General features: G+C 35.7%; 1 protein-coding gene across 10 annotated transcripts in view; it reads right to left on the minus strand.

Annotated features, from left to right (window-relative positions):
* QTMAN (queuosine-tRNA mannosyltransferase) overlaps window positions 1–26,861 on the minus strand; it is a 410,331-nt gene that overhangs the window by 209,780 nt on the left and 173,690 nt on the right. For 8 of the 10 annotated variants that reach the window (XM_087435132.1, XM_087435126.1, XM_087435128.1 and 5 more), the window contains one exon: window positions 3,329–3,496. The exons of 1 other annotated variant lie outside the window; for it this stretch is intronic. In XM_087435132.1, the coding sequence (XP_087291258.1) occupies window positions 3,329–3,496 (168 nt within the window). Of the gene's footprint in view, window positions 1–3,328; window positions 3,497–18,163; window positions 18,251–26,861 lie in introns of all 10 variants that reach the window. One more of the 10 variants, XM_087435134.1, reaches the window with a different exon arrangement.

Raw genomic sequence — 26,861 nt, forward strand, 5'->3', positions numbered from 1 at the left:
CAGTATTTATCAAAATGCCTCTAATAGATAAGTTAGTTTCATTAGTATTATATTATGGGAAATTAGATTGTTGGCATCAGGGAGGAAAGGCAGGAGAGGAAACAAATGATTTATTTAATGGGATCCTATGAGGCTTCAAACCAAAGTGTATTTTGCCACAACGTCAGGAACTTTCTATATGGTATTATCAACAGCAATAAGGACAGTAAGACCTTTTTCTTTGTGGCCCAACTACCCATGTTGGGTTTCCATGTCAGTGATGTATCTCATTTTATACCACACTACTGAGTACAGAACACCTGCCTGACTTTTCACTACCTTCAAGGAAACTAATTCAGATAAAGCTATTTCATACTAGAGCACAGCTTCAAAATACATGCTTAAACTTATTTCTTGTTTTAACTCTCGCTTCAAGAAACTGTTAGGTTTTTTAAAGTTCTGGGACAATACAGGAAGGGTTATATGGGAGCTCTACAAATAACTTATTTCACTAATATATTATATTTGGAGTAGTCAGAGACGTAGAAGAAATTGGTGGAAAGGGACCCAGAAATCCATACCACTAGGTCCTATTGATTACATAAAGGAATGTATTATAAAGGACTACAACACCATAGACCTTCAGAATTAACAACATAAATATAATATTGGTTATTGCTTTTGATTAAAAGACAGTGTTCCTCCCCTTAGTAGTTTTTAAAAATAAAAACAAACTAAAATACATAGTTATAAGAAAAGTTTGTGTGTCATAAATATGTCAGCAGTTTTCAGAATTGCCTATAACATTTTCTTGGAAACCAATGAACACAAATGATAGCCATGGCTGAGCTGGATAAACCTTGAATATGTAGTATGAATATGTAGTATATTCCCTTTATGAGTCAAAAAACTGATTTAATAAATCATTGTTTTGATGTTTAAAACTGACCTTCTTTGCTTTAAGCAATGATTCAGTATCTCAGTGTCACTGGATTTCAATAAAATGCACACAAATGCTTTGATAAGAAGGTATACAAGATCAAATAGACTAAGTAGTTAGTTTTATGATAGATCAATAAAACTGAAAAGAAGACATGTAAGCGCATAAGACTGCAAAACACAAATGAATAAGCAGAGCTTATAGAATAGGAGTGCCATAGCAAATCCTCAGTTTAATCTAATTCACATTTACTGAGATAGTCAAGGTGCCTATTATTAATACATACTGGAATGAAAAGCCAACAAAAGGAATGTTGACCTCCTACCCCTATGCCTCCTCTGCAAAATTGCTTTTCCATACAAGTATTTTTTTAGTTGCAACCTAGTGCAAATTTGGGGGTAGGGGTAATTACAACATGGATAATACAAAAGAATGTCACAGAAGTGCTGACACAACACCAAGCAATAAGGAAGCCAATATAATAATATACCAAAAGTTGAAGGATGTTTTACAGCTAGTCTCTTTTCACCATATGTCACATATTGTAATAGCGACCCACAGGTCATAATACATAGTTACGACATGTGTTCATAAGTCAGAGGGTTTAGTGAAACCTCTATTTAAGGTGAGTGCTTATGTCAGTCATCTGTAAAATCCTTAACTGCCACATGGTCAAGAAAGAAATCTGATAGTGCCAACAAAAGCAGAAGTCAGCAAGAAAACTAAAGAAACATTTGAGGAAGCAGGAGTCATACTTTTCAAAGAGAATCTGAACAGAAATGCTTTCTGACACTCTTATTTTTCCTTTGGACAACCGTGAACCATTTTTTTCTCATTAAGAAGCCAACCGATGAACAAGTCCACTTCTTTCTCTCCAAGCTTGTCCATCATTTTACCCTCTCGAGAAGAGCAATACTGAAAAATCATGTACGAGCTTTTATAGTCTCATTCCCTACGAGCAAAAACAATCTTTTATGAAAGAGAGATGAGGGGCAGTAAGCTAAAATTTTTTTTAGATATTTGCCCTCATAGGGCATGCAACCCAACTGCTTACATTCTTAAAAACCCAATCGATGCTAAATTAAAGACCCAAGACAGTTTACAGAAATATTCTTTTTCATGCATTTCCTCCTTGATACGAGTGGGTATAACTTCCCTTAACTTTAAAGCCACTCATAAAGGGAAAAATAGACTTAATTTTTTTTCCTCAGTTGTTTCTCAGGGGTAATAAACACATACTATCTGAGGGAAAGAATGATGCTAATTCAAGAAATCAAAAGAATATTACGAAAGTTTTCCATATTGATAAAGCACAAAATGATTTTATTTTTGTTTTTAAAACATATTTCCCCGCTCCATTTCAATATAAAATAGAGTATTTTAATTTTATTATGAAATTTTAAAACGGTTGCTTTTTTATGAGACATTTGACGTGAAGCCGTTCCACTCTATTTTGATAGCACTGCTACTTCACAACTGAAGCAGCTTGTAAAAATGATGGCAGGAAAGCATTTACAAGACGCTCAGAAATCAGAACTATTACCATATAGCTGTTTTTCTATGTCAACTAAACTATGGGGTATACTTGCAAGAGTTGGGAGTCTGTTTAGACATGTCATCAATCCGAATTGCTAATAACTATTTAAAAAGTTGAGTAAAATGTACCCAATCACTGCCAAACTGATTCCATTTGGTTGTTGCAGTTATGTGACTAGGATCTAACAGAAAAGCCATGTCAGAGTTGTTATTAACTTCTTTCATTAACAAGCTTCAGGAGATACACTTTGTTGAAGTAACAATAGAGAAGGACCATCACCTTTGAAATGTCACCGTATTTTAAAGCTGTGCAATTTCAGAAGACTCAATGAGCGGAAAAAAAAGCCACCACCACCACCACCTAAAGATTCATTTTCCATAGTTTTCTCTTACAAACAGCAACAAAAAAAGAACAAAACCTCTTGCTCCGTTATGCTTTAATTTTCGTTTATTCCTCTGTAAATTTCTATTTTGATTTTAGCTAGATACATTGAAAGCGGCTGATAAATAAGAGTTTTCTAACCTCCCTTTTCTGAAAGTATGCCTTTAACAACAGATGATGGAATAAAGGTGTGAAGAAGGTTCCTATCAACCCTTTGATTCTATTATGAATGTTGTAGAAAATAGATAAATTAGTTCAACATATAATTAGATTGTTACATATACGTATTTTATAAAATGATTAGCTGTGATCTTATATATATACTTCAGAGGCACGAGTAATTATTACCAGAGAAGTTATGTTTAAACATTTGCACCTACTTTAAGGTGTTTTTAAAATAAATGTAGAGTAGGTCTCCAGATTTAAAAGCCAACCATCTATAAAGAAAATGGTGGCAAAGGAGTACATATATTGATATAATCTATACCTACCATGAAAGAATTTGGTTGTATCCATACTGGAAATCCCTCTCCTGACATTTCTTGACAGGATATACCAATTGGTTCTCGTGGAAGTACAGAATTTTTTTCAATTTCCCAAGGTCAGGCCGAAGGGCAGCCAGTTCGGTCAGGTTAAGCACTGAGCTTGCAAAGAGGATCCTAGGAAACAAGGAAATTAGGGTTTACTGTCCCAAGCATGCTTGAAGGGGTCATCCTTTGCCCTTCTCTCCTTTTCCCTCATCCTACCCTAAGAAAAACATATCCCCTATAGGGACACATCAATAGTTAAGCCTTAATACCATGTAGCAGCATTCTAAGTTTTGATCTCTTAAAAAGCAGCTGCTAAGAACTATAAAAGCTCCGAATCACATTGGTTGTTCTCAGCTCAGCTACTGAGAGATGCAAAATAAAAAAAGCTGGATGGATTTTATTGAAAAAGGCAAGAAAAGCTCTATCTGAAGGACAAATGGAACAAAGATAAGGCTGACTGGGGAATACTCTGCTTGCCAGTTTCATTACACTTTACTCCTTTATGCAACCGACTACTGAAATTCAATATATGAGCAGGAATGGCACATGTTCATGTTATGACATAAACCCTTTTGATTTATGCAGTAGACTTATCTAGTGTGGTCTTTTCCTCCTGGCATGTTTTCTCACTGTCCCTCCCCACCTCGTTTTTTAACTATTCTGCAATACTTGTGTTTTTTTAATGTTTTCTACTCCATTATTGGACTGCTAATGGCACCAATATACAATCTGTAAAACTCCTTATATAAAACAAAAATATAAAAAAAAAATGAAGAAAGGTTGATTCCTTTTCTTTGGGGGAAAAAGGAAACTGAAAGCTTACTTGTTCATGTTTATAAATGAAACAATTTCTATTTATTCACTCATTCCACAAACATTTACTAAATGTGTACCATGTGCCAAGGTCTAACCAGGAAGAACAGAAAAGACGAACAAGACAACCCACCAGGATGAATGCTGCCTGTAATAGTGACAGATACAAAGTATCAGAGGAACAAACATAATGGAGTAATAATGTCTGAGACAACCTGGAAATGTTTCACTAACAAGGTGCCTACCATGTATGGACACAAAAGAGGGACAAATTACAGTCCCTGAGCAGCTGAGGACATTTAGATGGCACAATTTTGATGGATGCCACTTTTATAACATAATGTAGCATCATTTGACCCTTACAGCTTTAATTCCCATTCTAAAAAATGAGGTTCAAGAAGGTTAAGAGTTTTTCTAGAATCACACTGGTAGAAAGTGGCGAAGCAGGGACTCCTGTTCTTCTAAGCCTGAAGTGCTTTCCATTGCACCACGGATATGAGTTGGTTGTGGACCACTTACATTGCAAATGCTTTTTTCTGTACTTAATAAATACAAAATATCACCCTTGTTATTACCATGATTACAGCTACCATAAATTCTCCCATGCTGACAAGCCAAATGGCTAACTTCAGGTGTTTATATGATCTGCAGCACTAGCCTTTCACATAAGAAGAATGATTACATAGTAAGTGCATATATCATAAATAGGAATTCAAGTGTCTTCTTCACGGGCTAAAGAGGGCACATAAGACCAAAAAGCAGCGATCTCTCTTTAAACCCACATTGCTGTATTAAGGTCATGGTTTATTGCTTTAACGTAAAAAAATCTTACCAAGGAGATGCACTCATTTTTTAAATCATCTATTTGTGCAAAACAAAAGCAAACAGAAAAATTATGGTCAGATAATGCCCTATTTGGTCCAAAAATATTCCCACCACCATGAAGTATAAAACTTTCTAAAACTTAGATTGAAAATTCTGAAATATGAAGATATTTGCTTATCTACAAACCTGATCCTTAGTAGAGAGAAAAATAAAATATTAATCTCAATCAATCAATATTCTCCTTAAAAGAAAATGGATGGCAACTTGTGGGTCTAGTTATTGAGTAACGCTCCTACCTCTCCCTCTAGCCTCACTCCCCTCCCCCAACATACTATCGCAAGCAATGACTCATTCTTTATCATTAAGACCTGAGCAAGCACAATGTTTTTCACACACAAGGCAGAAAAATTCATTAAATGCAGCCCCCCCATATTACTTATTAATTATGAATGAGAAAAAATGGTACCTTTATAATAGAGAAATGTGGTAGACATCAACTTATTCAAGCAACTAAACTTAATATGATCAGTAATAGGACAAAGTGATATAATGTATTTCCCAATGTGATACAATGAGAAAGATACAAATCACCAAAATAGTATTTCTGCCAAAAATGCCTGATCTGAATTTGGTCATGAAAAAACAATCAGACAAATATTCTGCAAAATAACTGGGCTGGATCTCCAAAAATGTCAATGTCAAAAAAAAAAAAAAAAAACTTAGATTAAAGGAAAATAAAGAGACCTCAAAACAAAATGCAACCTGTGATCCTTGACTGGAAACTGCATAGGGAAAAAACAGCTATAATGGACATTATAAAGGCAATAGGGAAACTCTGAACATGGACTGAATATAAGATTGTAAACTTTTATCAATCTTAAATCTCTTAAGTGTAATAATTTTATTGCCGTTATGTAGGAAAACATCCTTAGTCTTAAGAAAAATATGTTGAATTATTTATGTGTGAAGTGTCATGATGTCTGCAACTAATTCTTAAATGTTTCAGTCAAAAAGGCTACTAATAATAAATATTCATATGCATATATTGACATGGAAAGAAATAAAAAATGTGCAAAATGTTAATAATCGATAGATCTAACTTAATGGTATATTGTAATTCATTGATCTAGTCTTGCAAATTTTGTTGAGTTATACATTTAAAAAATTATGAATTTAGGGGAATATTCATTAAATAGTGTAAGTAGAAGAGAAAAATATGTTACATTCCATCTAAAATAAATCCATCATATATGCATTCCTAGTCATAATCCAATTGTTCATTTCCTCCATGAGAACCATTCTCAGGGTGAACCATCTGTAGCAAATGTTCAACCAAGGGAGCCCTACACTCTACTCCTACCACATACCTCCTCTCCTTATCCTACCAACCAGCTGATCTGAAATCAAGAAATCCAAATCTAAAGTTGAGCATTCTAAATAAAATCTACCAAATGAAAGAACGCAATACATTCAGAAGTGAAATGGCAATGATATTTGCACTATTAACCATTTGGGACTGCCCACACCACCACTTCCTTCAGTTTGTTCGATCATTAACAGGAAATTCATTTTATTTTTATAACTAATATTGAAATAGCCCTCACTACTTCTAAATTGTGGAAATTATCTCCATCATTAGTAAAATATTTCCCTTTGCTTTTTAATTTATAATATGGTACTTAAATTGGACAATAAGCAATTCCTCAAATATTTAGCTCAATGACACCAAAAAAGAAGCGATGAACATGCCCACAAAAGGAATGCAGATATGATTCACAGGCAATTTTTACTTTGCCATGTTCCATCAACTAAAAAAAATTTATAATAATACAATGAACAACATCACTCAATCAGCATCTAATTCCTAGTCTCCCAATGTTCATCTTGCCTTAGGTGTTATTTAAGCAATAAATCCTAACAAGGTGAGCTTTATCATCCCACACTGCGTCTCTGGCAGGAAAGGGCACAAGGTGATAGCAAAAACCACTAGGAACAAGATAATTCCTGACAGCTGCTGCTTGAGCACAAGTTAAATTGAACAGTTTATCTCAGCATGAAGATGTTATAAGGTTTTATGTTTAATATTTTTAAATTAACATAAAACCCAGAGAAAGCAGTTGGGCAATCTTTCACAAACATGACATACTACAATCACTGTATAAGCTGGATTAGTACTTATTACCATGCTACTACAGAATTAAGCTGTTTTTAGACCACCAAAGAGCTTTAAATTGCAACTTTTGTCTCTGTAAGAGAAACCTATATTTAAAATGTCTGCTAAATTCAAATTAACAGCTACATCATTAGCTTACCATCTCACCAAAAGTATAAGTAAGCTGCTATTATGATCGTCTAACCAAAACGGCTCTGTGCTGCAAACACATTAACACCATCCCAGGTATCTGGGATCGTATCCTCATATATGTTTCCATTGTTTTCAATGCACATTCTGTCCACAATCTGAGTCATACGTGCTTAAGGAATCCAAAAGAATTCAACACAATGAAATCCAAGATTAGAGATTTTATTCTTTTCTGGCTCAGTTTGAAAAAAACAGTTGTTTGCCTTTTATCTTATGCTCTTAATATATAAAAAGAGATGGTGCAATATACCTAAGCACTGTAGGACTGCAACCATTATCATCAAGATGCATACTTTTATATCTTAAATGGTATGGAAGGGCAGTAACATGAGAAACAGAGGACAGGCATTCAATATTCCAATCACCATCACATACAATCTAGTAATAATCTTTCACAGCCTAGGTCACCTCACTCCTGCCCCATGAAATCTTTTCAATAACACCTCCCCACCCCACCCCGAAACCATTTATCACATAATGGGGCTATAGTACACAATTTAACACAGATACCAGTTTGGGTTGTGTTACTCATACTTAAATAATTCCTCCAAGGGCTTTAGTAGGCCTTTGACAAAAGAGTAAATTCTGTTCTTTCAGCTGTGTCACTTTGCTTAACACCTAAACTCCTTGTCTGGATTCATGTTGCTCAGTCTCATTACCAAAGTCTTTGTTATTTTGTTGCCTATCTTGAATTCTTGTTCCTTGTTATCTACTCTCCAGGGTTCTAGATCTTATACCTTCTGTGACACAGTATTTTCTGCGATGATGGAAATGTTACAGAACATTTACGGATGTTACAGAACAGTAGAGAATATGTACTGTCCAATATAGCAGTGACTACTGAGCACTTGAAATGTAGCTAATGCAACTGAGGAATTAATTTCAAATTTAACTTATTTTGATTAATTTAAGTTTAAATTAAATAGTCAGACAGTAATGGCTACTGTATGGGAAAGCACAACTCTGGATGCACCAGCTTCCCTTATCCCAACACTCCACCCAGGGTACCTAAATGCAATTCCTCACTTACTTGATTTTCTTATACAGACTCTAGAGCTGCTTGTAATAACCTAATTTCTAAGTTCCTCCTGACTAGCTGAATTTTACCCACTAGGCTATCCCAATTCTGGAATGGCACTATTGTTTTTTCCTTCTGATAATTAGAAAACACAAGTTCATTACAGAAAATGTTTTAAACACAAAAAATAGAAATTAAGGGAATATCACCCACAACCACCCCAAAAAGAGAGCCACTATTTGCATCCCAGTGCTCATTTAGCAGGTATATGTTGAGCATCAATTATTTGCAAGGTATTAGGCTAAATGATGGACATAAAATGGAAAGCAAAGTAGCTGAGGCAAAAAGAAAACTGGCAGGTTGAGAAACCGAATAGAGACCAAGGAGGCTGGAGCAATTTGTTCAATAAGAAAGTGCCCAGAGAAGAGGCGGAGGAAGTCAATGGGCCTTTAAAGACATGAAAATAATTTTGGATTTCATGGTAACAGCAATGGGAAGAGACCGAAGGATTTTAAGTACAGAAATGACAAAATTATATATGCATATTGGGTGTATTTACTTTTATTATTTTCACTTTGTAATATGTATATATTATTGTATAGTTTTATTTTTTTGCTTTTAACACAACACTTAACATGTTGTTTTACTATGTTAAAAATTATTTCTAAAACATATGATTTCTAATAAATGAAATAGATTTGATGACATGAAGTGTCATAATATCTCCAACCAGGGCACGATTTTTATATTCATGTATCTATAAAGTCTTAAAATTTTATTTGTGTAATCCCTTGTATTTCTACTACATTTGCTTATGTATTTCATGAAAATTTTTTGTATGTGTGAGGAAGATCAGCCCTGAGCTAACATCTGTTGCTAATCCTCCTCTTTTTTGCTGAGGAAGATTGGCTCTGGGCTAACACCCGTGCCCATCTTCCTCTACTTTATATGGGACGCCACCACAGCATGGCTTCACAAACGGTGCGTTGGTCTGTGCCGGGGATCTAAAACTGCAAACCCCTGGCCACCAAAGCAGAGTGTGTGAACTTAACCACTACACCCCTGGGGGCCCTCATGAAATTTTTTTATTACTTATTTGTTTATTCTTTTTGGTGAGGAAGATTCGTTCTGAGCTAACATCTGTTGCCAATCTTTCCACTTTTTTTGGTTGAGGAAGATTAGCCCTGAGCTAACATCTGTGTCAATCTTCCTCCACTTTGTATGTGGGTTGCCACCACAGCATGGCTTGACAAGTGGCGTAGGTCTGCGCTTGGGATTGGAACCGGCAAACCCAGGCCACTGAAGCGGGGTGTGCCAGACTTAATCACTACACCACAGGGCCGGCCCCTTTTATTACTTTTTAATATCAGAAAACTTTACTCTCACTACCATATGGAAAACAGACTGGAAGGAACCATTCTGGAGAAGGGAGAACAGTAAGAAGAAGAGAAAAGAAATGGTGGTGGCTTGGAGTAAGATAATAGTGTTGGAGTTGATGGGAAGTGGCCTGACTGGGTTTGCTGACAGTGCTGTCACGGTTTGCCGATGAACTGGAGATGAGAAGTGAAAGAGAGGACTGCTATCGTTTCCTTCACCTATCACTTCCAAAGTGTGTTGATAGTGTTTTCAGTGCACCAAGAGTTCAATAATACATACATGCATAAATGAAAATTACTACTAAACATTTCAAAAGTCTTGGGCTTAAATATATTTTTTTAATTTGTAAAACCTGTGTAGAAAGATAACAGTTCTAATATTCTTTAATCATTGATATACAAAATTCATTTTAACAAAATATGCTTTGGTTCTCAGCTACTTCACCTTAATTAGAACATTTCTACCTCATGTTTAAATGCTATGGATTTTCAAAAACCTTCAAGAACGTGTGTAACAAAATGTTTCCATTTGCTAAAACAATAAAAAATACAAGATGAAAGTCATATCTAAAGGAAAAGGAAATGTAGTCATTTAATTTCCTAAGTTCTTATGATGGGTAATTTACAGGCTGTTAAATAGAGTATCTGGTTTCCCAAAAACTGTTCTATGGTGCAGCATCACTGATCCGGTAGTTTTGCTTTTTTCCACCGTGTAATGTTCCTTTCCTGTGTTTATCATGATGGTCAAGAAAGCACTGTGTAAAGAACACTTGCTGGAAGGCAATCAATCAAGGCCTGTAGCTAAGATCCGCCACTGAGCAATATCTTCAACAGGTTTCTTAACATCTATCCACCCTGCAGTCATCAGCACTCTGCCCTGCGTCATGGATGCCTAAGGAGACAAATTACATAATATCTTTCGAGCTTTGTTAGCTAAAGGTGCCACTTAAATTCAGGTGTCTCAAATTACTCCAACAACCTCTCAAGTCTTTCAATTCTTGGTATCTGGCATAGTGCCTAATATATAAAAGACACTCAGTAACTATGTTTGTACCAAGAAAGGAAGAAACAAGAAGGGAGGATGGGCCTACCATTGAAAAAAAATTATAAATAAATTGAAATTTTTACTGCATATACTTAAATATTTTTGATGTACTTTGGGACTAGAATCCATTATTAAGAGATTCTTGTAAGACACACAGTAATATGAACCACTCAGAACATTTATAGATATACGTGTTTTAGACATTCTATCAATAAGTCAACAAATCAAAATACTGTCAAGTCAAGCATCCTAAGAAGTACAAGATATCAGCCCTGTTCCAGAAAAGCTGACAATATAATTGGTAAAACAAGCCACAAATACAGGAAACATCAAGTAACAAAAAAAAAAGATAAGTAACAGCTCTGTCCTACACAAGAAATGTCACAAAGCAGACTGTGAATAAAGACTGTGAGACTGTGAATAAAGAAGAGGCACTAAGTGCTATATGGTTCAGAGGAAGAAGAGAATACTAAGAGCAGTAGGAAACCAGGAAGTCTCAAGGTTATTGCGGGGGTGGCAGGGGAGGGCTGGGTCCTGAGGTCTTAAGTCTAGAAGGATCAGAGAATAAGTCATTGAGGAGGGATAGGTGGCTAAAGCTTAGGGTTTGAAAAAAAGTAAATAATCAGAAAATATTGGAAAGGTAGTGTCCATCAAACCTAGAGGTACCCGAATGCATGATAAGAAGTTCGTGAGGTTCATACTTTAACTGTTAGCAATACGGTGACCCACTGTAAGTTTATTATTATACTAACAATGCTTTATTTTTTCTCATTATCTTTAATTAACTAATTTGTGAATGCTCATTGGCTAAGAAAAATGGTACTAAAATTAGAGGATAAGGAATCAAATAAAGTACCACCATCACCATCACTCTCAAAATAAGGGAGGTTGCTCTATACATATCCAAATACAGGAGAGGTAAAACCATGGCTCTCTGTCACCACTTTTTGATAATGAAATCCTTAAGTCCCCATAACATTAAAATAAGGTTAATAATATTCTAAAGGAAAACAGGGAACCACATATTATGCAAGGTTTTTTACACGTATCACCTCATTTAATCATTATCCTAAGAGATATGTCTTATTATCCCCATTTGACTGATTAAGAAATTAAAGCACAAGAGGTCTGGTTAAATGTTAAGACAACAGCAGTTACTAAGAAGCAGAGATGAGTTTCAAAGCGAAGTTGATCTGGACCCAAACCCTCTATTTTTCCAGTTATTCCTCACTGATTTTGAATCATCTAAGATTAGAATGTGATTCAACGTTTTCTTGTTAACTGCACTTCTTAATATAGTCCGTATTTGAGAAATAAGAGAATATAAATGGTATACAGAAGAACTGTATGAACCTAAATAGTTTTATGTCATCTCTTCATTCGTCACATATTTCCTGAGTGATTACACTGTTAGACAATTGTGGGAAGGTAACAACCATCAATGAAGGATCTCCTGAAGAGACGCAATCTAGGCAGCATCCTAAATAACATGAAGGAGTCAGCCTACTGAAATAATAAGGAGTGGTCAGGGCAATGGGATAGAGAGAAGTGGCTGATATTAAGAGCAATGAAGAAAGCAGAAACATTTGGCTTGGTTATTGGGAGGGAGAGGCTAACAGTAACCCAAAGGTTTCTAGCTTGTGTAACCAGATAGGTAGTGGTAATATTCCTTAACACAAGAAGAGAAAACAAATCAGGGATTAGGGTAGAGGGGAAATAAAGAGACAGGTTTTAGCAATGTTAAATATAAGTGGAGTGCCCCATAGGTAACTAAAGATAATAGATAATAGACTAATGAAAGAAATCACATTGGAGATTTAATTAAACTAAAGGGTCTGGTCACCAAATGTGTCAGTTAAAAATGTGGGTTCTGGTTTGTTATATAACTTTACATATCTGTTCTACGTGTTTCTCCAATATTTCATACGTTATCTTCTTTTCTCCCATTAAAGCATATATTCCTGGATGAGATAAACTAGATCGGCTGTTCTTTCCTTTAGCATCCTATAGTTTCCTTAACATGGCAATACAACTCTGGATTTTAAGTTTTCTTAGGGCCAGCCCCATATCTTCCTTGTTCACTGTTCTATCCCAGGTGCTTAACAAATGTTTTCAAACAAGTGAATGAATGAACGAGTTAGTCATTCATTCTCTCAATGACACTGAGAAAATAAAACTGTTGATTCTCTGTTTATAGTAAAGTGATCAATATGATATTTACTCTTACCATTAAAATACAAGTTGGGAAGCATTTTGTGCCCCCAAATAAAGCACTTATCTTCTTACTTAAGCACCCAACACAATTCTAGGAAGTGTTATTTGATGTCATTTTTCATTGAGCCCATTACTTTTTCCTTAGGGCCCCTAATAATACGTCAGCCACTGTTCTCTGTTTTACCATCCTAATATATCAAGTACTCAAGATACAATCCAATGAAAAGGAACTCCTGGGGAAGGGTAGGTGTCAACCTGGTACAAAGATCAGGAATGTACAATATCATGATAATAATTTCTGTCATCTTCAGCGATTCATGATCATCAGCCTTGAAGAAGTGATTCAATTAACATGCAAAGCGCATCTAACTTGCCGAGTGTGCTGGGAACAGTTCATATGGTGTTTTATCTCCATAAACTAATATAATTAGTATGTGAAATATTTATAATTCACCTCATGATTAATCTATTGTAGAAGACTATTCCTTAACAGCAGCATATCATTTTATATTGGAATGTTCTTTGCCTTTTAGTTCATGGCACTCATGAGTCCCTGGAGTTCATTTCTAAATATGATACAGTTGGAAGACCAGAGACTCAAGGTAATGGATACAAGTCCTATCTTTACTCCAACTCAACCCCACCGGTGTTGTCTAAGATTATACACCTTTAAGGACACACTGACCAGTCAAGCCAGAAGACTATTGCTCAAATAGATACAGGAAGCTCAGTTCAGGCACAAGCCTGAGAAACAAACCATAGCCAAACACAGAGTGGCTTTTAGATATTATCATCATGTAGGCTTGACTATTATGACACAGGAATAGTTAAAATAATCATAACAACAGTAATAATAATAATGTCTGCCTCCTGGTACATCAACTAAACTATTCCTGACAACCATGGAGAGAAAGGTATTTTGCACCCAAATAATGAATAAGCTAACAAGGAAAAATATGGTAACTTGCTATTTTTACTGAGTCACATCTACTGCTAAAATTACAAGCACAAAATAAAATGCCTTCTAAATATTCAGTCTTTCTATAATCGGTCATAAGATCTAAATTTTTGGGTGCTTATGAGTATTTGTTTTAAATTTGCTTCCCAGAATCCTATATTCTATTGAGTTGCTCTATCATTTGATTTGTGACATTGTGTTGTTATGCTTCTCATAGAGATTATTCCTGTGTTTTGATTATTTCTCCTATGTTTGTTTTGGCAATTCCAAGACAGTTCTTTGAAATCTTCCCTGAATTTGGTGCTTAATATGACACTTGGAGAAATACCTCCCCAAATAATAATTTATTTTATCCCCATGTTTTTCTATTTTACACATCACTTTAATTATATGTGTATCATTAGATAATTACCAAAGTCAAAGCCAGCAGTACACAGTAGGCACTCAAAAAGTGTTTGGGAGAGTGAAATGTTAAATAATGTCGTGCACTTGCGATAGAAAAAGAATTTGGGGGTGTGAGTCCCAGGACTGTTTCTTGGTCTTTTACTTTTTTTTTTTTTTAATGCTGAGGAAGAGTTGCCCTGAGGTAATATCTGTTGCCAATCTTCCTCTTTTTTTTTCCTTGAGGAAGATTTACCCTGAGCTAACATCTGTGCTAGTCTTCCTCTATTTGGTATGTGGGTCACTGCCACAGCATGGCTGATGAGTGGTGTAGGTCTGCGCCCAGGATCCAAACCTGAGAACCCAGGCCGTCGAATGAGAGCACACTGAACTTAACCACTACACCACAGGGCTGGCCCCTTATACTTTTATTTCAAAGATAAGACTTTTTATAAGCATTGATTTGCTGATCCTGTGTTTCTTTCTCATCAAGACAACGATACCAAAATTCTAAGATTATGTTTCCCAGTCTATATCACAGAGAGGGAAACATTTGAAAGCTAGTTTTTTTAAGATCAAAACTTCCTATTTTAGTAGAATAAAATGAAAATGAAAAAATCTTCTACATGGCTATCTAAGTTTCACAAATAAAAACTTTTTTTTCAATATGTTTCCTTTGATCACAATTTAAATAACTGCCCTCTTTTTTTTTTTAAGTAACAAATATATATGTAGGCATGGGGGAAAAACAGATGAAAAGTACAAAATACTATATAAACAATATTGTTAAGATTATCAACAAATGAAGTATTGAGGTCATTCAATACAACCTACATTACAAGGGAACTTTCTGAGATACATTTCTCTCGGTCTCACCTACCATACTACACTACATGTGGGACTCAGCAAATCCTACAAGTAGAAGGAACTTAAAACTTCCTAGGCCACACCTCCTTACCAGATGACTGAGGAGCACAAAATGAGGTCACCTGCCCTGGGTTAGCCAGTTAGAGGCAAAGCTGAGACAAGTATAGAGTCAATTATAGAAAGGAAGTCACAGGTATTACTTATGAGCCTGCCTCCTAATTCCAATAGCGAAAGCAACTTCAAATTAGACTTTGGGATGAAAATATTCTCCATTTAAATGGGGAAAAAGCCTATTCACTGAGGGGAAAAAAAAAACAAAACAGAAAAACTTTCTTTGACCATATTTCACCTTTTCTTTCCACATAATACAGACAAAAGTACTTGAACAGGGGTATAAATATGCACCAGGGACTCACTATAGATATCCGCCTGAGTCTCAATGTGACTTGAATTTTCCATTGCCTAGATCTGAGGGTCACATGCCATAGGTCGCATAAAAGCCATCCAAAGCCTCTCTCTGCCATGTAAGAGTTATACACATAAGACACAACATGGAAGCATCCCTTCTGAGTCAATCCTTTCCTTTCCTCTACTTGTACATAACAGTGGTCTGGGAATGTCAGGAAATACACAGAATACCATGAGAGAAGCAAGCAGGGAACCTCAGACTTGGCTCAGGAAAGCCAGAAAAGCTTTAAAGGAAAAAACGCTTGACATTAAAAGATGAGGAGAATTTCCAGTTCAGCATGTGTTAAGAGCAGGCATTGGAAAGGGGGGAAATTCTGAGTTTTTATTAATACTGCAGAGGAAAAGCAAATACCTAGGACCATAAATATCAACATTCTGTTCAATTAATCAAATAGTCAGCATATTTTATATGTCTGGGAGATATATATATACATATATATATGTGTGTGTATATATAGTAGATAAGGGATAAAAAGATAACCTAGACTTGACATCCTTCTCTTCATCTTTGCATCTTGGCAACTGCAATATAAACAAAGGGCTGAAGTTATATGAGAGCTAACATTTAATTAAATATTTTAAATAACCTTGTTTTAATCCCCAAATTCATGCACACTGCTATTATTACTCATTGTTAGGGTGATGCCAACTCATTGCAAATGAATTTCAAGATAAACTTCTCCCTCACTAAGCTCCTAAAGTTAAATATACCGAGACGGGACATTCTAATAACTTTTTTTAAAGATTTTTATTTATTCATTTTTTCCCCCCCAAAGCCCCAGCAGATAGTCGTATGTCATAGGTTCACATCCTTCTAGTTGCTGTACGTGGGACTCGGCCTCGCGCTGGACGGAGAAGTGGTGCTTTGGGGCGCGCCCGGGATCCGAACCCAGGCCGCCAGCATCAGAGCGCGCGCACTTAACCGCCAAGCCACAGAGCCGGCCCCTAATAACTTTTTATAATAACTTCTTGTCTTGAAAAATACTTTCAAAGAAATGTTAGTATTTTACCACTCCACAGGAATCAGTAACAAGGCGAGATTCTCCCAAGAATATTCCAACAGTCCTTGAAAAACTAAGACTGTCACAAAACCTGAGCATCTGGCAACTCTGCCACCATGAAATATCCATATGGAAGAGACCAAAATGTGTCAAAGTACCCAAAATGATTTTGGATAGTGTAGAAGATAGAATAAATAATTCAGTATCGTCAACACTTTCAACAGCAGGTAGTGGATATGCTACCTGGTTCTATAATGTGCCAGAATGTAACATAAGTGTGTGAGGCTGTGTGTGTATGTGTGTGTGAGAGAAAGGCAGAGGGAATATGAGTATACATGAGGCTAAAAACTATTTTTATATAGCAATATTCCTTAGGTAGTTCTCTTTATAGGGACATCAGATCTCTGTAAGTATAGGTTTATAGATATACAGAAGAAAAAAACTGAATCAATGAAAACTTATTTTTAAGATAAACATAGCAAGAAATATACTACTTCAGAGTCAATGAAAAAAAACTGCATTAACTTAACATCATGGTTGAAATTGTATGTGCAAAAAAAGTCAGAAAATATAAAATTATGGTTCCCTCAGCAACCATAACTGTGTCCTCATGCATATATGAGTATTTTGCATTACTGTAATGATGATACATTTCAGCCTTAATATCAGTTTATGCAATGTGACTGAATTAGGATTCTTTTGGGAACTATAACTGTGAAATTCTGGACTTTTGTGAATGTAAAATCTTAACCATAAAATTACATTAATATAGGGTGGGGTTTTGCATTTTATTTTCTGACATTTAAAAAAACAATAAAGAGTGAATAGTTGACAACATTAAAGTAGTAAAAAATTGGCTGATTTGTAATAATACAAAAAGGATTTGAGACAGAGCCTAATATCTTAAAATAGGGCTATACAAACTTCAAACAAAAGAAATGTCCTTCTGAAGATTAATCAAAGACAGGAACAGGCAAGATGTCTTTTCAGGAGTGAGTAAATTTACTTTTTCTATAAAATGTTAGTTTCTGATTAGAAGGTACTTTCATTCAACTATATTTCAACATGAATGTAAATATCAATGCCTGAAATAATCCTCTCACTATATATTCCTGCAAGTTACCAAGAAAAAAATAGTATTAAAATGGTCCCCCATATTTTCAAGAGTAAAGCTGGTAGGGAGCCAATTTTCCTTCTTGTGTGTGTAACATGGCAGGACATAACCTATAAGATGAAACTGTATTACTATGATCGACTACTTTTTGATCACGGGGCTGAGGCTGATTCAAAATATGGTTCACAAAGAAACAGATACACAATGACTGAGTTAAGCTGAAGAATCAGGTAACTATTTTACATCATTACTTAGGTATTATACAACCATGGAGTAGATGGGAGGTGAATTAAAGAACAGTAACATACTGGGTTCACGAGAGGAGAGACATTTGTTTAGGGAAAAATTACACACACTTTCATGGAAGTGGCATTTTCAACTGGCCTCACAGGAGCAGTAGTTTTTCAACAAAGTGAAGACGTTCCAGACAGATAGAAGAGCCTGTGGAAAGATCCAGAAGTAAAAGTGGTCAACATCCTTTTGGAGTTTGGCTAAAGACGAGGCTCATGGAGGAGTTATAAAAAGAAAAGCTGCAAATGCAGATTAAATACATACTGTAGAGGACCTTGAAGGCAAGGCTGTCAAGGCTTACCTGCAATGGATAAGCAGTGGGGAGACACTGAAGATTCATGAGCAAAGAAGCTATACTTTTTAGAAGAAAAATAAAAAGCAAAAATAATAAAACGAAAACAAAAAACAAAAACAAAAACCCCACAGCAGCAGGATAGAAGACATAGCAGGAGAAGTAAAGACTGAAGACAGGGGGACCAGTTATGAGATTATTAGAATAATCCAGACAAGATGCAATGAACGCCTGAAGAAACGTGCTAACAGTAAGACCTGAAAGGAGGAGATGGGATTAAAAGGTGCTTTCAAGAGAGATATAGTGACTGTTGGAAAGACTGAGCCATTAATAAAACATAAAATCAAGGTTGATGTCTGATGTAAGAAAAAGGAATGACTGAGCACTGTTCAGTAAATCTTAAGTTTAAAGTATCAAGTTCCATACAAACAAGCATTTCTGCAAAAAAAAAAAGTTAAGACATGATCCTGAAGATACTGATTACAGCAATAAAAATAATACTATTCTATATACCTGTGTAATTTGCAAACTTCTGCCTCCATGCTCTTTTTATCCTTATAGGGTAGAGAAAGTAACGGCATCAGTCGTACAAATAAGAAAACTGAAGCAGGTAAGGATGACTTACCAAATCTCACACAGGTATGATGTGGCAAAGTCAGGCTGGAGACATAGATTTTGGAATCTCTGGTATAGAAGTTATTTTGAAATTATAAATAAGATTATCAAAAAATGTGGAAATAAAAGATAAGTGAGTTGTATGCAGAACCACAGGGGAAACCTAAGATTGCACAGCAGTGATTATTCAATGCCCAAGAGATGATCAGGATGCCTCGCAAAGTGTTACAGGGCCTGGCACTCAATATGTACTCAATAAACCTCTGTCATATCAACAGCTAAAGAGAAGTTAGCACTAAACAGGGTCTTTGTATCTGCGGTAGATGGATGGAGTGATTCTCAAACTTTTTTAAAGCAACCACTTTTCTCAAAAGAATTCTTAAACAAAACTCTGATATGTAAAATACATAAAAACATTCTTGAGTAAAACAGGAGTAGATGGTCTGGAACTTCCCCTAACTTGAACACTTTTCCTTTCCTTTCACAATTCTTCCTTTGCACGTACATAGTTACCCCTAAGACAAATCCATGCAACCCAGAGAAAATACTGGAAATCCTCTAAGTTAGTCATAAAGGTGATGTAATTTGGGACCTCTGAGTATGGTGTGAAAGAACTACAGGTAGCACTTGGTCTGAACAGAACAAACTGAATTCAGGTACCAGCCTGTTCAGACTTGATTCCTAACTAGACTCTCCAGTGCCATGTTATTCCACTAGCTGGGATCCTTCATTACTTCTTTCATGGATTTCTCCATGGCCAACAGCTTTCTTCGATTATGACCCATGTCATCAGATCACTTGGACATCAAAATTGTATACCATGGAAATGGTACATTTAATTGAGCCAACTGCCTGCAGCTGTCTTGCTCCAGGAACCTGTCACAGAACCTCCCCATTTGCTGCATCTTGAAAGTAACTGGCCACACCACATGATTCCACATGTAAGTCAGAAAGAATAAGAATTGGATAATGTCAGGAGGTTGAAATTAGAGAAGAGAATGCCCAAATTTGATATCTTAGAGGAAAAGAGCTATGTATTCTAATCATGTTACTTATATGGCCAATTACATATGACAAAGAAGGAAAAGATCTGAATGTCCCTAGAGTTGAAAAAAGGAAAGAATTATTGAACCCTTTTTAATAGCAGACTTGTTGTTGCATTTTTATATAAATTGTAAATGAAAAATTCAGTCCAATTGGATAGTAAAAACAATAACCATTATAAAAAACATCCAGCCCAATCAAGCAGTAAAAACAGTAATCATTATAAGATCTTATTATGGCAGTACCTTTACACAAATATGAAGTAATATATAAAGAAAATCATGAGCTGACTCTTGGACAATTTATTCAAGGAGTAAGTTATGAAAATTCATCAATAAGTAGAATAAATGAGGCAACTCAAAGACAGCTCACGATAGATTCTATTTATGCAACTCCAATTTTAATTTAGTCTGTATTGATGGACTCTTTTATTTCATGTGTTATAGTCACATTAAATCTAGACACAACATGCATCGCATCTAGAGCATACACAGTACAAAGACGTCTGGATGTTTCATAGACAGTTGTTCTTTTTGCTTCAAGTGATAAATAGTTAAGTTGTAAAAAGGATCTGAAGAGATATAACAAAAATCAGTGAATAAATTTTTTAAAAAGTAACCATATGCAATAAAATTTTTCTTTTACTCTCTTGATTTTACACAGTTATTTGTCTTTGGGAGAAACCATGTCCTGGTTAGTCTTAGGCCTCTACAAAAGAGGCCAGCAAGGAAAGAGAAGAGAGACAGGCAGAGGCCTGGTCCCAAGGCAGAGTACACACTAAAGGAAACAGAACCACTTGCAGTACCTGCCATCAGAAAAGATAGTGGGCCAGAGGAACTGGGTCCAAGGGCATAACTTCGGCAAGACATAGGTTGAATTCAAGGAATAAAGCAGAAGAGTAAAGATTCCAAGGAGAAGTCAGAATTCAGGAGGCGACCCTGGAAAATCTTGTACAGGTGTCAGACATCAAGTCTGACTGGGAATATGCAGGGGATAAAATTGGCAGGAACTAAGAAAGGGTAACAAAGGCCCAGAAGGGGCCTGTAGGATAAAGAATAACTGGGGGGAAGGGGGACTAAGGAGAGAACCTGGCCAAGTCAGCTAAAACTGGCACTGAAAGGATGAGGAGAGATGAGGGGAAAAGCAGCAAAGTGAGGGCCTAGGGCAGATCCCATGGCAACTGACAATAGAGGGACTTGCGGGGTGAAGGGTCAGCTGAGATAAAGCAGGAGGGCGAATGCATCCAAGGCTTGAGATGGATAAAACTAACTCCAGGTCACATCAGTCAGTGGGTCTGAGGCTAAAGATGTATCAGCTGACTCAGGTAAGATTGGCTCAGGTACTGTGCAAGACTGAGCCTGCAGGCAGGGGGCATCAGCGGACCTGACTCTGCCCAGCTGAGGAAAGCCAAGGCCTGGAAACGAGACAAGGGTGAAGAGAATAACATAAAAGAGTTTCTGAATTATGTGAACTTGGTATAGACTACAAAAGCAAACCCAGAATAGGAAAGTGTAGGCTTATCCAAAAGACAAATTAATACTTTATTAATTTTTTTTCAAAAAAGGATCTTCAATAATATTAAGACTAAAATTAAAACTTCTTAAAATATAAAATTATAAACATACTATTATTACAATAATGTAAGACTAGATGCACAGGAAAAGACTATAAGGAAGTAAGACTCTAAAGTGTAACAGCTGCTGGGTTTAAGGATTTTCATATTTTATCTCCAAATGTTCTATCATGTGATTACATATTACATTTATAATTAAAAAGTTGAAAAGTATTAATAGTAAAACTTTTAACAGCAAGCATGCCCAGGACCTTTTGAATTATTTGATTAAAATAATTTCTACTTACAATACATTTCTTGGGTAAAGAGCAAAGTATTTACATATACTGTTACACATTGAAGTCCTCACAAAATCTCTTAAAATTAGTAATCGCTACTCCTAATTTGTACATCATTATAAGGCACACTAAACCTAAGGAGACAATTTAAATTTTTCATTTTTGAAATTTCCTTCTATTTGTAAATATATAAGGAATATGTGCTAATATCACCTTTACACAGCAGTAGGGAAAATTTAAATCAAAAGAATCATTGTGGTGTGTTGCAATGCAAACTATTTGGGAAAGTGCCAGAGACTGCATGTTTTTAAGAGGCAAGAATCTTGTCATCTCCATATTTTGTAAAACTCCACAATGCATAGATACACTGTTTACCAGATGCATTCACTAACATTTAAACTACAATTGTGATTAAGAGCATAGACTCTGAAGGCAGACCACACTGACTCTTAAAGCAGGCTACCTGGGTCTACCATGGACTCAGAGTAGACTACCTGGGTCTACCATGGAACCTGCGGGCAGACTACCTGGGTCTACCATGGACTCAAACTACCTGATCCTCCAGCTCTTAGCTATGTGATCTTGGGCAAGTTTGCTTACCCTCTGTTTGCCTCAGTTTCCTCCCGTGATAAATTGGGCTAATAACAGTACTCCTCTAACACGGTGGTGTGAGGATACGTAAAATGCTTAGACCAGTGCTTAGCCCACTGTCAGCCCTATATAAGCATTGGAGACTATTTACCATTATTATTGATCAATTTCATTTTGGGAATGAAATTCCAATTAAATGATGAATCAAAGTTCAAAATACTGCAATACTGGTGAGTTTCTTTATTCATCATTTTTTAGTTTATACTCTCTTATTTTTGTTTTCATCACAAGATGTCACTTACCAAAATTATTACTAGAAAACTCTCCTATAAGAGAACAGCATTAGACTTAATTACTCCTGATCTTTAGGCATTAACCATTTCCAGAGCCACTGCAGTTAAGTCCTACACTTCCTGGAATCTACTGAAAGAACATTTTGTCAGTCTCCCTTCCAAACGCAGTGTGTGATGATCCAATTTGGTAAATTTTGGATTGCTGGCAATTGTAAGCTCATCTGGGAGTAATTTTTCTCCCTAGATGACTTGTGCTTGAGCTGAGAGAGGAAAAATTAAAATCTTTTTATTGACAAAATCATTATATGGACTGCCTTTGAAGTCTTTTGCAATGAATATAGTGTCCTGTATACACTAGCCACCCAATTCTAAGAACTGCAAGTAAATGGTCTATCAATTCAGTTCAAACGATATTTTGATATGCTACTTTGGCGCTAGGATTAAAATTTGGGGGAAATACAGGATGTTTTAAAAAGACTCTGGTTAGGTTCATACTTAAATTTATTAAAGTGTGTTTCAGGTCAGTTCAAAGTCAAGCTAATTAAACAAGGATAAGTAGAGTTCATTTCACATTTTGGTTCTTGGGTAGTTTGTTCAGTATACACATACCGAATACAGTATATTCATGTTGATTATGAACATGATGCTGATACTAAAGAGAATGTCCACTCAGACTTTCAGTGCCACATATCCACTAATGGCTCCCAGATTTGGGTTTCAAACCCAGACTTCTCAACCAACCTTCAGATATTCAACTGTCTCTTAGAAATCTTCACGCGAATAGCCCATTGGCACCTTAAATTCAAAAGGTCCAAAACAGAACTCATCACCCGATCCAACAAACATGTTCTTTTGCTATATCTATTGCTGTAGCTGAAGACACAATCATCCACCAAACCAGAAATCTGGGAGTATTCCTTCACTTTGACTCACTCACCCCAAACTTCCATAAATAACCTATTAATGAATCCTGTCCATTTTATTTCCTGAATATTTCTCAGATCTGTCCCTTCAATTTCATCCTCATTCCCTTTTCCATAGTGAAGCCTGGTCTCCTGCAAAATCCACCTAACTAACCTTCCTATTTACAAGTCTGCCTTCCCAATAAGATCATCATACACTTAGCCACAAGAGCCATTTATCAACAATGCAAATCCGGCCAGGTCACTCCCCTGCCTAAAATGCAAGTCCATTAAATTAGTATGTGCAATGTCAACTTGCACTGGTCTCCACCTAGATCCACAAGCTCATCTCCTGCCTTGATCTATTTCACACTTAGAGCTTCAAGAATAATGAAATGACTATGGTTCCTACACACACCAGGCTGCATTTTATCTCCACATCTTTGCTTATTGCCACCCAATTTGCATGGTATGCCACTGTCTCATGCTCTCTTCCTCAAATCAACCCACTAATTCCTTTGCATCATTTAAGAATCAATTGTCATCATCTCTCCAAGAAGGCTTCCTAGATCTTTCCACTAACAATCAAATTGGGTTACATACTCCTCTTCAGTGTTCCCATATATTTATACTTACCCAACTAGAATATAAATTTTATATTATCTGTTTTTGACTAATCAACAAAGATCTTGAACATGAGACTTTATTTGATTCACTCGCCTTTGTATTCCCAATTCCTGGTTGTTGATAATTAATATCTTGAACAAAAATGAATTCTCTATGTATATATGTGAATATATATATTAAACCTTTGACTCCTTAACTTTAGTCACATTATCATAGACCAAATTTTTTATCTTAACAAAATGAATACAAATTAATAAAAGTGAACATACAGCGCTTTATTGTGACAGTATTTGTTTGATAAACAGAAGAGAAAAACCTACACATTTTCCATTATTTCCTCTTCTATGCATTTATGTTCAAGTCAAACCGTCGATTTTGCCTTCTATTTTAATAGTGATTCTAATATTCTTCAGATCCCACAAGTGGTTTCCCAGTTCTTGCATATCAGAACCAAGTGCCCTGCCATTCTCTTCATCCTATATCCTGTGCTTCAGCCACACCAGATGCCTCACCACACGTGTGATGTGCTGAGGAGCCCCCAGTACACATCTGTGCCTCTACCTCTGAATGAAATACCATTCCCTCCTACTCTCCTGGAAAACACATACTCCCATAAACTTCAGGCCTCCTGCCCTGGGCACTTTGAGTCATTTTGTCAAGTTTTTACTTTCATCAATCTTTGTACGTGTCTCTGGCATAGCATTCCGTTTGCGTTGCAAAGCACTCCTTTCCTTTTCCATGCAAAATGCCTGTGACGTAGATGCTCGGTAAAGTTTAATTTAATATATTCTAGATTAATTCGTTCCCACTCCTATTCCCATCCATTGGAACTATTAAAAGGATTTGTCTTTCACCACATGCTTTCCTCCTTAAACAAATATTCCCATGAAAACTCAATCATCCTTATAGCTTCATGAATGATTTTCAAATGCAGATCTCCAGCTTTCATATATCACCTGAATTCTAGTCCTTTATTTCCAGTGGCCCACAGGAAATATCTATTTGGATGCCATGCTATTACTTTCAACTTGGTATACTAATATTGGACTAATTCTTCCCTTTCTTCCCCCATCATTCCTTGCCCTTCTCAACTTCACTCTTTCTGCCAAGAGCATAGGATAATGCTAGATCTCTACAGTAGAGCTGAAGGCATATTTGATTATTCCCTTACTCTTAATTCCTGTAACAAAGTATCACCAATTTGTGTTAATTTTTACCATAAATAAAGATGCTGTGTTTTGTCTCTTCTCCCACCCTCCAACACTAGGTTTTTATCAGCTCAGGCTATAAAAATTGAGTACCTTCTTAAATGGTTTCCCTCTCTTCAACTCCTTTGTAATATACTGCCTCCATGTTAATTTTACCAAAACACACTATGATTAACTCAATCTACCAAACCCTTTAGTAAACTACCTGACTCTTAAAAAAATGAGAACAAGAGACCAATTTAAGTTATTTTATAGCAAAACATGAGGTAACTCTAATCCTCAAAATCTTCCAAATTAAAGCCTTGTTAATGGGTAGAACTCCAGGTTTCCTGGATTTCAGTCTACTTACTTATTTTACTTATTTCATCGTTTAAGCCGATGGAGTTACTTTCTGAGAAAAGTCTCGGCCCTGCCAGCAGATCCTTCTGCAGCTCAAGGATATAAGCCAGATTTTTACTTTTATAACACAACACCATCTTTGGCAACTACAGAATTAGGAACTGTAGCATATGGATCTTCTTTCAGTCAACAAAGAATACTGATACCTCAGATATGTGTTAATGACCTTAATTATTTGCTCTAATACATACTAAAATATTTATATATGAAATGATATGATATACAAGATTTGCTTCAAAATAATCCAGTGTAGAGGAGGAGAGGATAAAGTGGGAGAGGGTCACTGATGAGGTAAGATTGATCATGAGTTGATAATTATTGAAGTTGAGTGATGGGTACATAGAGATTTATGATACTACTATGCCTACATTTATGTCTGAAATTTTTCAATAGAAAGTTAAAATAAATTTGAAATCAAATGCTATAAAACATTATCAGTATTTACCATGGATAACAGAGCTATGGCTGATTATTTTCTTCTATATCTCTAAATATTCTTTTTAATTTTCTAAAATGAACAGGAATTACTTTAATAAAGTTATAAAATACTAAAATTGAAAAAAAAAAACTATCCTTTCTACATCAGTTAAGCTTCTTCTGACTCACCTAATATTTGAAAGGGATATGTTAGTTATTCATTCCTTAGAATCACTGAAACTTTATCATTCTATCAAGTGAAAGAGCCATTAAGCTATGTACCTACACTAATTTATTCTGGTATTCAGTATAACTATCTTTATAAGAAAAATTATTAGCTTATTCTCACTTTTTACTGAGGGATGTTCCATGAACAAACATAATAAAAATGTACCTACATTTTATTAAGAAGTGTTGCAACAAATATCCATTATTATAGTCAACGACTGTTATAACAAAGATCTTCCTGAGTCCACTTAGATCTATGGTTTTTAACATGAGCTACACAGTAGAATCACCTAA

This window comes from Ceratotherium simum, chromosome 9, assembly GCF_057802395.1.
Source record: "Ceratotherium simum simum isolate JZ-2026a chromosome 9, ASM5780239v1, whole genome shotgun sequence".
Lineage (NCBI taxonomy): Eukaryota > Metazoa > Chordata > Mammalia > Perissodactyla > Rhinocerotidae > Ceratotherium > Ceratotherium simum.